The 12,597-nt window shown below is 34.0% G+C and overlaps 1 protein-coding gene and 1 long non-coding RNA gene across 2 annotated transcripts; both read right to left on the minus strand.

The window, feature by feature from the left end:
• Positions 1–3,846: 3,846 nt before the first annotated feature.
• On the minus strand, positions 3,847–7,528 carry LOC116133112 (putative cysteine-rich receptor-like protein kinase 20). Its single transcript, XM_031418782.1, has 7 exons — positions 6,225–7,528; positions 5,989–6,135; positions 5,428–5,600; positions 5,097–5,307; positions 4,738–4,975; positions 4,524–4,656; positions 3,847–4,265 (listed from the first exon to the last, which is right to left on the minus strand). Exons 1-7 carry the CDS (start codon positions 7,315–7,317, stop codon positions 3,945–3,947), a joined length of 2,316 nt encoding a protein of 771 aa, XP_031274642.1. The 5' UTR covers positions 7,318–7,528; the 3' UTR covers positions 3,847–3,944.
• Positions 7,529–10,475: 2,947 nt separating this feature from the next.
• On the minus strand, positions 10,476–11,851 carry LOC116133002. Its single transcript, XR_004128482.1, has 4 exons — positions 11,702–11,851; positions 11,493–11,585; positions 10,834–11,337; positions 10,476–10,718 (listed from the first exon to the last, which is right to left on the minus strand). It is a non-coding gene; the product is annotated as an uncharacterized LOC116133002 (long non-coding RNA).
• Between the last annotated feature and the right edge of the window lie 746 nt (positions 11,852–12,597).

A 12,597-nucleotide genomic window follows, 5' to 3' on the forward strand; every position in this document is an offset into this window, starting at 1 on the left:
CTCTACCATTCTACTGGTGTAGATAAGGACATGGATGTCTAAAACCAATGCCATGCTCTTTTAAATATTCAGTAAAAGACCTGAATTCACCTCCCCAGTCAGTTTGTAGAGTCTTGAGTTTAGCATCCAGTTGATTCTCAACAAACTTATGGAAATGCATAAAAACTTTGAATGCCTTAGATTTAAGCTTAAGTGGATATATCCACATGTATCTACTATAGTCATCCACAAATAATATAAAATATTTAAAACCTTCGGAAGAGAAAATTGGAGCAGGTCCCCATAAATCTAAATACACCAACTCAAGAGGTCTTGTGGATTTGGATGCAGAAATGGGAAAAGAAGTTTGTGACATTTTGCCGAATTGACATGCTGCACAAAACATTTTATTATCAAAACAACCATGCACATGAATTTTATTCATAATATCCTTGAGAGTTTTAACTTGTGGATGCCCCAACCGAGCATGCCATAATTCTGTCAACAGTACATCAGACTTGCTTATTAGAGATACACTCTCTTTATTTGAGTTACTAACAGTTGGTGTAAAACTGAAAAAATCAGGAACATGACATGTCTTATCATCACTACTACTAATACTAGTACTTGTATTGGTGACAATAGCAACATGACAGAAAGCTTTACAACCAGAAGCACCTCCAATAGAAGAGGCCACAGATGAGCAAGAACCTTTCAGCTGATACAGACCATCCTTCAAGAAGCCTTACAACAGTACCTCTTGAGTGCACTTATCCTTTACAAGACAATTGTCAGAGTGAAATTCAACAATAACTCCATTGTCTTTAGTAATTTGTGATATATTTAATAAATTTTTTGCTATATGTGGTACACACAACACATTCTTGAGATGCAAGATCCTAGGAGAATTTTGTGAGTTGAGAAAAGACACACCTGTTTGGGAGACTGGAATTGTTTGTCCATTGTCCACTTGAACTGTGGAGCCACCTTGATAACCAGGTTACTCATATCTGCTGTCATGTGGTTAGTTGCTCCAGAGTCAACATACCAGGTCTAATCCATAACTGTATGAGGATTGGCAATTGGTGTGCTGTGAGAATTATGTGTAGAGGGCAGATAAGATTGACTTCCTTCAAGTAAAGCAGTAACACTAGAGAATCCAACTATGGGTGAAAACACGTAAGAGGTCAGATTTTGTTAAGGGTAATTGTTATTCTGCTGATAAATTCCAGAAAGTCCAGAACCATTGTAAGAAGTAGAGGCTGACTTGTTGTACAACTGATCTGCCATGGTCTTTGTCATCATAAGTGCTTGTGCTGAGTTGTTTGACTGAGGAATTTGAGCTGGGCCTTGTGAGGCATTAAAGTGGGAAGATCCTTGAGAACTAGATTCAACATTATAACCAAGAAAATTAGTAGGTGAACTAACTCCAGCAACTCCAAAACTTTGGTAAGTATGATCAATTCTGTGGTAACACTACAAGGCAGAATGTCCACCTTTACCATAGACTTGACAGATCAGTTTGGGTCTAAAATAACCCCTTCCTCGTCCCCTACTTCGCACTAGTTGTGAGTTGTAAACCTGGTACTAGTTAAAAGGATTAAAGCCTTCACTCGTCGCTGGAAATAGAGAGAGTGATTGTTGATGTGGCAGACCAAAGCCTGATCTGGAAAAGCCTTGACTCATATTGTTTCCAGTAAACTGACCAGTATTAGGACTAAATTGTGAGAGAGATATGGTTGATGTTGGGAGTGTATTTGAGGCTAAGATTTTTGGGTTAAGATAGAATTGAAATGATGAGGACCTGAAAAGGAGTCAATTTGACTCTGCTGTTTTGACACCAGAAGAGCTTCATGAAAGTTAGAGAACGCATTATGTTGTCTTTCAAGCCTAATTTCATGTTTATGCAATAAAAACTGAGCCTCTTGCAGTGTCGTTTGACTACTGGTTGATACCAAATTGGCCACTACTACGTCATATTACGGTCCTAAGCCATCCAATATATAGAGTAAAAGCTCCTCATCAGTTATATACACACCGCTAGCTATCAGTTCATCTCCCAACTCCTTCATTTTCAACACATATTCACTAACACTACAATTTTCTTTCTTAGTGCATTGCAATAAATTTCTAAGATGCAGAGTCCTAGCTCTAGAAACAGATTGAAAATGAAGCTCTAAAGTATTCCAAATCTCATAAGCAGTGTTACATTTGGCAACATGACGAAACATTGATTCTGAAAGTGTAGAATAGAACCAACTCACCAGGAATTGATCTATCTTTTTCCAAGAGAAGTAGTTAGGGTTTGACTTCTTGATAGTTTGCCCAGACTCGTCGGCTTTATCGAACACAAATGGAGGAGGCCAGGTTCTTTCTCCAGTAACGAAATCATCGATTCCATGGGAGACCAGAGCTGGTAGGATCTTCGAACGCCAAAATGAATAGTTTTTCTCTAGCAATTTCACTGAAATCGTTGGTAAAGAGGGTGTAGTGTTTGAGGTAGTAAAGTTGGTGTTAACAGTATCCATATCGTTTGATTGTGAATTCAAACTTGAAGATTTAAAGCTAAGATTAACCATAGATGCTTGTCTAGGGCTCTGATACCATGTAGAAATTCAGTATTGAGATGAAGAATCAAGAAAATTAAAGAAATCAAGAAGAACGAAATACAGAGCTAAGAAGACAAATGAACACTCTAGAATTCATCAATTTTTATTAACAAGTCTTTAACAGAAAACAAACATATTTATAGTTTGTTACACTGTATAAAACGACAGTGTATTACATTTTGCTTAATTGAAATTAAAGCCATCTAACTTCTAATCTTTGCAAATAACCCAGCATACTTTGACATTCTTCTTAACACGGAGTAAGACCACATGATATATTAAAAAGTGAAACTTAAAAAAGTCAATGCAATTAATTTGCTAACTACCTTGAGGTTGCAAGAAGGAAATTGGTAATTACCTTGTAAATTTCATCATATCCACCCTTCCCAAGATTATTGGTATATAGCTGTTTCAATGTGAACAATGCTATTAAACACAATACAGAAGTCAAATAAAATCAATATATAGCACTTGATTGATTATGTGAATTAATTAATTAGCTAGACTAATGTTAAATTAAAAAAAAAAAATGTTTCAAGGAAAGTGACTTTCTAACAACACTAACTTACATGGCAATATTCATTACTATAATTTTCAATAGAGTTTATTTTGCTATCAACATTTCGTATTTAACGAAATTCAATTAATTAAACTAAACTACTAGAGCATTAGCTGGACAAAATAAAAAAAATAAAAAAAATAAACCTACGGCTGCAGCTAGAAGCAGTGGTGCTAGAGTTCGACCACTCTCCAGGGGAGAGCACATTATTATGCCAAAATCCTATGTCAGTTCATCATCTAGCTACCACTTCTGAAATTTTATCATCAATAATTGAAGTGCCCCTTGGACAAATTTCCAACTTCGTTGTGGCCATTTCGTTGGTTGCCATCATCTTGTTTCCAACAACCAGGTTTGCTTGGAATAATGATATCTTTGGTTCATTTTTTAGCATTGTGATAACCTTCAACTCCTAGCTACCAACTTAAGCTATTTTCAAGTTTCATGTGAAAGACCAATAGGACTTCAATATCAGGGTTGAATAAGTCACTTCTTACTAACTTGAGCTTTTTGGTTATGTCAAGAGATAACTTAACATATACTATTATATGTATATAATAAACAATAATATTACCCATCCCAAAAATTATCCAAAGTAATGTGTAATTCTATATAGCATTGAGATATAAATGAAGTGGCTGATTTAGTGAATGGTAGAACAATAATACCAAATAAATGACACATCATTTATGATGGAAATTTTGGGATGTATAGCATTATTCTATAATAAAAGTGGAGTATTGCCTTAGGCCCAAGGGGCTTTATAAATAATTGCATCTTGTAAAGTCTATATTAATTCATCTAGCTACAATATCTGAGACCGTTATATCATTAATTGAGCTGCTCTCTCTATCAGTTTCTGCCTTTTGTTTATTTTCGCTTTGTTCATTTCTGTCTTTTTGTTTCCAAGAAGCAGGCTTGTTTGGAATCTTGATATCTTTCGACTCATTTTTTAGCATCATGAAAACCTCCAGCATGGACGGTCTATCATTTGGGTTTTCCTGGACACATAACAAAGCTATTTGCAAGCATCTCATGAATTTACAAGAGGAACTTGTATCATCTAGTGATGGATCCATAAACTCCATGCCTTTGCCATCTTTCCACAACTCATATGCCTGAAGACAATCAAATAAAAATTATCTCATTTTTCTAAACACACCAGATAAGTTACAAACAAAATTCTCTAATACTAATATCCTAAAGTTTTTAACATGCAAATCAAAGGTAAGTGTTTGGTCACTAACTTCAATTTTTTCATTTTGTAAAGTCAATGACTAGACACTGACCTTTAGTCCGCAAATTAAAAACTTCAAGACGTTTGCATTAGAGATTGACCAAGGATAAAAAATACTAAGGGTTAAAGGAGAACTTACATAATCTAGGAAGTTTAAGCTCTCATTAACTCTTTTCCCACTAATGATTTCAAGAAATAAGACACCAAAACTATAAACATCAGATTTTGTAGAGTATATGCCCCTTCTCAAGTACTCAGGAGGAAAATAGCCCCTGTGTTAGATATTAAAGCAATTACTAAACCATATATAAATTGGTTATATGTGTAACAATACGGAAAGGAACTATACTTACCGTGTTCCAACAATTACTTCTGTGTTTGCTTCAACGTTATCTTTTAAAAAAATTCTAGCCATACCGAAATCTGATATTTTAGGCTTCATATCTCCATCCAACAAAATATTACTAGCTTTCAGATCTCGATGAATAACAGTGAATCTTGAGAATTCTTGGAGATATAGAAGCCCTTGAGTAACCCCTTCAATAATTTGCACACGCTTTTTCCAATCCAAAATGCAATGTCTATTGGGGTCTGCATCAAATATATTTATGATTTGCTAATCAACACTATCTATATTCAACAACTGGAGTACCAATTATATAGGAGGAAATATTAAATGAATCCAAAAACTTTGCACAGAAAAAATTCATACCAAACAGGAAATAGTCTAAACTTTTGTTTTTCATGTATTCATAGACAAGCATCTGTTCTTCCCTGTCAATGCAATAACCCAAAACTCTTACAAGATTTACATGTTGGAGCTTTGCTGTAAACATAACCTCATTCTTGAATTCCTCAAATCCTTGTGTGGATGTTTTTGATAGTTTCTTCACTGCGATTTCCTGTCCATCTGGTAGTATGCCCTAGAAATTAATACAGTTATAGTTGGTATCTTTTCAGTAGATTAGCCAATATAACAAAAAACGAAAGTAGTTTAATTGTGAAAATCAAAATTATAAATATATAGCCTACATGAATGCTACCTTGTAAACAGGACCATATCCACCCTGCCCAAGCTTATTTCCAACTGAAAATCTATTCGTAGCTGCCTCAATGACATTCAATGTGTACTCCACCAAATTAGGAACACTGTTGCTAAAATCCATTGCTGCTTTATTTATTGTATACTTGGATCGTTTCACCCAATCCGGCATCTCTACCAATGAACAAAAATAGAATATATATATATATATATATGAGATAAGAAACTTGAGTTTTGATTAAAATACATATTACCGTTTTAATATAGAATTTAATATAGCTTTTTATTTTTTTAAATGAGGAATTAACAGAAAAAGATCTAAGAAAACACATTTGGTTAAAATGATTTCAAATACAATCCTTAAACATGATGTAAAATTAAAAAGTAATTTTTTTTTTCTAGTTTCTTTAGCTTTTAACTTCAAAATTAGTATATATAAATATTATATCAAACTAATTTTCATATGCTCAAAATATTATGATAATTTAGAGTTGGAAATTTGTAGATCATAAACAGATTGGAATTTAGATCCACACACAATAATATATCTTGAAAAATTTACCTCTTGATTTAAGCTTTCTCCTCCGCCGATAATATATCACAAATATTCCTAGCAGAAGAATAACAGCTGCTGTTGCAGTCAAAAGAATGGGTAACAAAGGCCTTTTACTATCCTCTTGATCGGAAGAATTGTTACTATCCGCCTCAGCTGAAAAACTAATTATCATATTAACTATAAATGGCACAAAGATCTTAATTAAAATTAATACTATCGAGTGAAATAATCAAGATTATTACCTGCTGCTTGAGAAAGCACCCAATTATCATCATACCCCACTCGCCACAGGTAGTAACCAAGTAGCTTCTTCTCCTTGGCATAAGAAACCTTAGCTTTGATAGCCTGAACATCATCAAAGCCAATCCAAGATGATTCGATTGTGCAGTAATTCACCACATAAATTGGGTTATATTTGACATCAATTTTACGACCAGATCCTTTAATGTGATTCTTGATATCCTTATAGCTCAGAAATCCACTTTTTTTAATCCCCGGTCCTGTTGCCGGTGCACCGATGCTATTGTCTTCAGGGTTCACAAGCTTCCATGCATAGCCGTATAAAGGCAAACCCAAAACCAACTTATTGGCAGATAATCCTCCATCCATCCACTCCCTTACACCCTGATCCGTATAAACATCACTACTCGGGTCATAAAGAGCTGCGTGAGCACCCGTAACGTTCTCTAACTGAGGCTTGTGGTAGCCAGCAGCTCCGAGATTAACCCAGTTTAAGTATTGTTGTATTGCCTCTAGAGGGTAACTTCTTGCAGACATGAATGGTGAATATGCAACCCTTGCTGTCAAGATTAGTTCTGGCTGGCTAGAGTTTCTTACCTCTAAAGCGACGGCGGATTTCCACTCTTGAAGGAGAATACCCATGTTGGACATATCAGAGTTATCGTTCGGAAATTGCCACGCTAGGTCGAGACCTTGAAAACCGTAAAGCCTGGCTATTTCTATGGAGGAGTCAATGAAAGATTTTCTGTAAGAAGGACTGCTTGCCATAGAAGAAAAGATTGAAGCATTTACTTCTGAACCTCCAAGGGATAAGAGTGTAGTGACCGACGGGTGCTTTTGTTTCACAGTTTCTGTCAAGTTGGAGAAGAGTTTTTCTTCATCAGACGATAAAGAAAGTTCGTAGGAGGTGGAATTAATACGGGCAAAAGCACAAATAATGTGAGTGAAGAGGGAAAAATTTATGTCCGCAACAGGAAACTCATATCTTGAACACCAGTAATAACCAATCCTGACGTTATTAGTTTGCGCCATTGAAGGGCATACTTGAAAGGAGACAAAAATATGGAACAAAACAATGATAATATTGAACACCATTGGGAAAGCTAGAGGCTTAAAATTCCAGCACTCTATCTGTATTTATCTCTTGAATTTATATTCATATATCAATGGGATGAAGATTGAAGATGATAAATGTATTTATATATCAATGTATTTATCAGCATATTAAAACAGAAAACGAATTATTAAAAAACGAATGAAAGAGCTTAATTTCTCTACAAGTTATTGAGTAGGTGGAGAAAGAATTCTAAACTACATCCTTAATCTTCTACTTTATCTTATAAATAAAAAAATAATAATAATAAAAAAAAAGAAACCGGTGGCATGATTAAATAGGACGAGCTATTTTTTACTTTTATTTTTGCTGACAAATTGGTATCTGCTGATCTAAATTGATCCGATATGGAAGCAAAAATCTATTAATTTAATAATATGTTCAAAAGACGGTGTCTACACCTAGCTGTCCAAAAATTTAATAACTCACCAGTCAATGACGTATACAAAAATTTAGAATAAATGTTGAAATATATAAAAGTTGGGAAAATTAGTCAAAATTATGCGGATCCATTGTACCGGAGATTTACTCTTATCTTAGAATGATTGATGGAAATATATATGAAAATAATGAAATAAATAATAACAAACTTATTAATCACTTTATTCACCTTTATTAAAATTATATATGGTATCCGTACTATACTTATGATATTCTTACTATACTTTATATTTACAAAAGTGAGCAAAGTGATTAGTAAGTTCGTGAGTAAAGATAACATTATTGATATATATACATATTTATATATGCATATTTCCCTTTCTTTTTTTACCCCACGTAACAACTATGTATTGGTGATTTATAAAATAAATATTTTATGATGTGAAATTTAGTTTGATTACATCGACATAAGAATTGATCAAGTAAACATTGTCATATAATAATGATTGTCTACCTTATTATAAACCATTGCTAGGTTTCAACTCTCTAATTATAAACTATTGCTAAGTGTCCACTCGTGGTGAATGATAATCAGTTTTAAATATTAATTCATGGAGAGAAGGAAACGGTGGCGTAATCCCAAAGCTTTGACAAGCTTGAAATGAAGCTTCCAAGAACCAACGTTATTCTGAATTCTTTACATCCATGTGTTGCTGAAAGTTTATTGCTCTTTTATCCTCTCCATTTGGTAATATGCCCTGGAATATACCACTTTAATTTCCATTTTCACCTGAGTAAGAATCAGGGAACAGAAGCAACTCTGAATCGATCATGTTTTAATACTACCATCTGGTGAAATTTTTTTATGTCACCTTAGAATTTTCTTTCTCACAAAATTATTAGGAAATAATCGAATTCAAGTTGTAGCCATGAGTGGAACAGATGGTCCAACCAGAGGAATAGAAGTGATTGACACGCGAGCTCCTTATGCCTTTTTGGAGAGAGATACTATTTCACCATTAACTTTGAGAAAGAATTTAGGATACCACGGTGATATTATATCATCCATACCATCAACTAGTGAATTTGTGACACATAAAAATAACTACCTGACATACATGCATTACCTTATGGAACCACGTCAACAATAATACCATGAGAAAATCTAAACTACAACGGAGGCACTAACTCAGAAATCTAGGTTGGTACCTCTAACCACTCATAATTGGAGACATGTGAGATTTAATTAAATAACAATTAATAAAATAGAAGATCCAGTTAAAATAAATCATGAAATAGAGGACTAAATTGAAATAAACCAATTTTAGATGGCTATAGGTTTTCCTTTGTTTTCCAACTGACAAAATCTGAGAAACAGCCGCCGTCCAGTAGCACACGCCTTGGCTGCACAGTCAGTGTACCGTGATGGTAGGAAATGGTGAAACTGCTATTTTTATACTAATAACTGTCTCTGATCCAAGCTTGTGCTCTCGCAGGTTGTAATATTGCTGAAGAGAGGAAAATACCGAAGACAACACTTGATAATAATTTTGGATGCCATTAATGGAAAGGTACCTCTACAAGAAATTTAACATTTAGGGACGAACATTTTTGTCACAGAAAGTGGAATATTCATCCTCAAATATAATGCGGGACGACAGACCAAATCGTCCCAAAAACCGCGTTGCCAAAGGGTAATGCCCACAGAAAAACGAATCGTCTGGAAAGCTACATGATTGGGGATGAAATACAGTTTCGTCACTAAATATTACTTATTTTATGACGAAATTGTTCGTCCACAAAAGAATAACTATTTGTCCCAAATAATGTCATTTCGTCCCCAAAAAAAGCACAATTGGGGACGAAATTCTTTCGTCCCTAATTGTGTAGATAATTTGGGACAATTTTTTTCGTCATTGCCTGTGTAACAAATTAGGGGCGAAAATTTTCGCCCCAAATGGTGTGGTGAATTGGGCACGTAGATTTTCGTCCCTAAGGGAATGGTGAATTAGGGACGAAAATTTTCGTCCCTCGTGCTATAGTGAATTGGGGATGAAGAATTTTGTCCCTGATGGTTGCCGAATTAGGGACAAAAATTTTCATCCCTGTCAATATTTAGAGACGGAAAATTCTGTCCTTTCTTTTATGATGAATTACGACAAGAATTTGTTCCTAATTGAAAATTAACAAATATATTGATTCCCAAAGTCAAAAAATTTATATGAAACATCTTTTTAACTAAGTGAAAAATGTTACTTAATATCAAATTGATACTACTACAAATCAACAAATAACCAAGTAATAACAAATATTATATATATAAGCCAATAGTATCATAAACACATCCAACTGTAACTAACATATAAACAAAAAGTATAGAATGTATTAACTAATAGTATAAAATAACTACACTTTTTTTGTTAGTTGGATGTCAAAATATATACTATTTTCTTCACTACTTGGATGTGAAAAAAGGTACCACTCCTATAGTAGCTGCATTTCAAAAGAAGTAAAAAAGTGAATTGCTGAAGCTGCTGGACGTCTAGGTATACGTAACCCAAACAAGTCTGCAACAATCATTATTAACGGTTACTCAACTATATATTTGTCTAAAGTTTGTAAGATAAAGTTAACATAAAACATTAGCGAGACATATTGCTAATGATTTTTACCTTCAAGGAGCAGGTGGATGATTTCCAGCGACAAGCCACATCTCAAACATCTTTTCTTGTCATTCTAAGCATAAGGTTAGTTCATCTACTTTCTCTTGATACTTGAGATTTATTTCCTCTGATTCTCTAAATCTATTTTTAGATTCTTTAAGAGCATTTGCAAGTCTCTTAATTTGAAGACTTGGTCCTGCTTTTTTCTAAGGCTTTGGACCATACCTAAGTCCCTTAATATATCCTGATCAAGTTCCAAGCACTTGATCACAAATTTCATCTGCAGTTAATGGTTTGTCATCTGATGAACTTTTTTCCTTCAATTCTATCATTTCATTCTGCATTTTAGGACATTCAATATAAACATCAAATTAAGTTAAACAATGCCAATCATCGTAAGTAAACACAACGTTGTTACATACAATCAATTGAATACTAATTAATTTCACTTACATATTTTGCCTCGACTTCTGGGTGTGGAACTTTTAGAGAGAGCTCAAACAAACAGAAATAGAAACGGAGATGAGAGAAACAAGAGCAACGAAAACTTTATTTTGTTCCAGTTTTTGATTAATAACAGAATCTGTTACAAGCCAGCTTATATAGTGAGCTGCTGAACTGAAGAAACAGAATTAGTTACAGTGAGGTTACAGAGAAAGAACAGATTTCTATTTAGCAACAGAGAAGACAACACTTATTTTAGTAAAGACTGGAGCTGAGACGACTGCGTTTTTGGTTCTTCATAGATTGTTCTTTAGTTGAAACGGCAACGTTTCTATGCAGTCTTTTATATTTAAGACGGCATCGTTTCACAAACCAACAGCCTCCCTTAAGCTAGACAGCAGTCTCCTCTTCTCAGACCAACACTAGGGGCATCCAACCTTTTCCTTCTTTGAAATGAGTGAATTTAAAAAAGCTAATTCGATCACATTCCTCCCCATTAAGTTCATTCTTCTCCTAATTTCATGTGCATCCAAATTGGTAACAATACAATTTCAAATTCCAAATAACTGAATATATATATGACTAATCAGATTTGATTTATATGTATGTTTGTACTAAACTAACGAAAAGAATCCAAGATAAAAATGAAGGCTATTCAGAGTACTTACAATCTAATTGCGGACCACCACGAAAGCCATAGATCCTTGGTTATGTGGCATAGTATTCTTTGTTTGATTCTCAGCATTTTTTTCACATTTTGCCTACATTAGACAAAACCGGTAAAATAGTGAATCTCGTAAATTCCTTGTATTGATTATTGGTCTAATAATCAATATTTGCAACTATAAGATTTTTTCACAACTATAAGATTTTATACCTTCACATTAGGATCAGACCAATATTTGCAAAGTAAATTCCAATTATCTTGAGTCAAACCATTTTCTTTTGGCTTGTTTCTTAGTGCCTCCTCAAGTGTTGTAAATTTCTTAAAATGTTTGTGCAACTTATACCGCGCATTCCTAGATCGATTCTTCACAATTGCTCAATCTTCTCTTGTTTGCTTCATCACCTATGTCTTCAATTTCCATGGGGAGCTAAACAAATAACAAGTTACACTTTATTACTATAGGCAATTGTCATTGTTGAAAGAAAGAAAACAGTATGCATGTTGCTTTTTGAAGAATAAGAACATATGAAACCTATGTATATATGTAATACCCATTAGGTGACTCTAATGATCAAATAAATCAAATATGTATCTATGTCTCTATTAATGAATAGTACATCTAATAAAGAATGATCAATAACCTAATTTGTGTCTATGCTCAATCATATCAAATAAAGAAAATAGAATTATTGTTTCCAATAAAAACAATAAATAATGAATACACTTACATCTAAGTCCAGTGCAAGATTGAAATCATGAACCTCCATATCCTTCCATTCGATTGGTACACGTATACACTCCCGAGAAATTACTCCTAGTTGACTGGACACTTAGCCGATTTAACTTATTTACTGGCCTCCCTTATCCAAATCAACATGCACTTTCAACTTCTTACCAAAGGATTTGTTCATTTACTTAGCCTTTCCCTCGTGTGCGACCTCTTTCACTTTGGTTGAGGTGGAATCTATTGTGACAAAAATGAAATTTATCATATAGTAAAAGACTTATACTATGTAATGAAAACATATAGAAGACCAAAATTTAAGCAATTTAATGAAGCCCAAACCTGTAGCGAGAAGAGTGACATCCTCGAATGAGATAATGTG

Source organism: Pistacia vera, unplaced genomic scaffold (genome assembly GCF_008641045.1).
Source record: "Pistacia vera cultivar Batoury unplaced genomic scaffold, PisVer_v2 Contig265, whole genome shotgun sequence".
In the NCBI taxonomy this organism is placed as follows: Eukaryota; Viridiplantae; Streptophyta; class Magnoliopsida; order Sapindales; family Anacardiaceae; genus Pistacia; species Pistacia vera.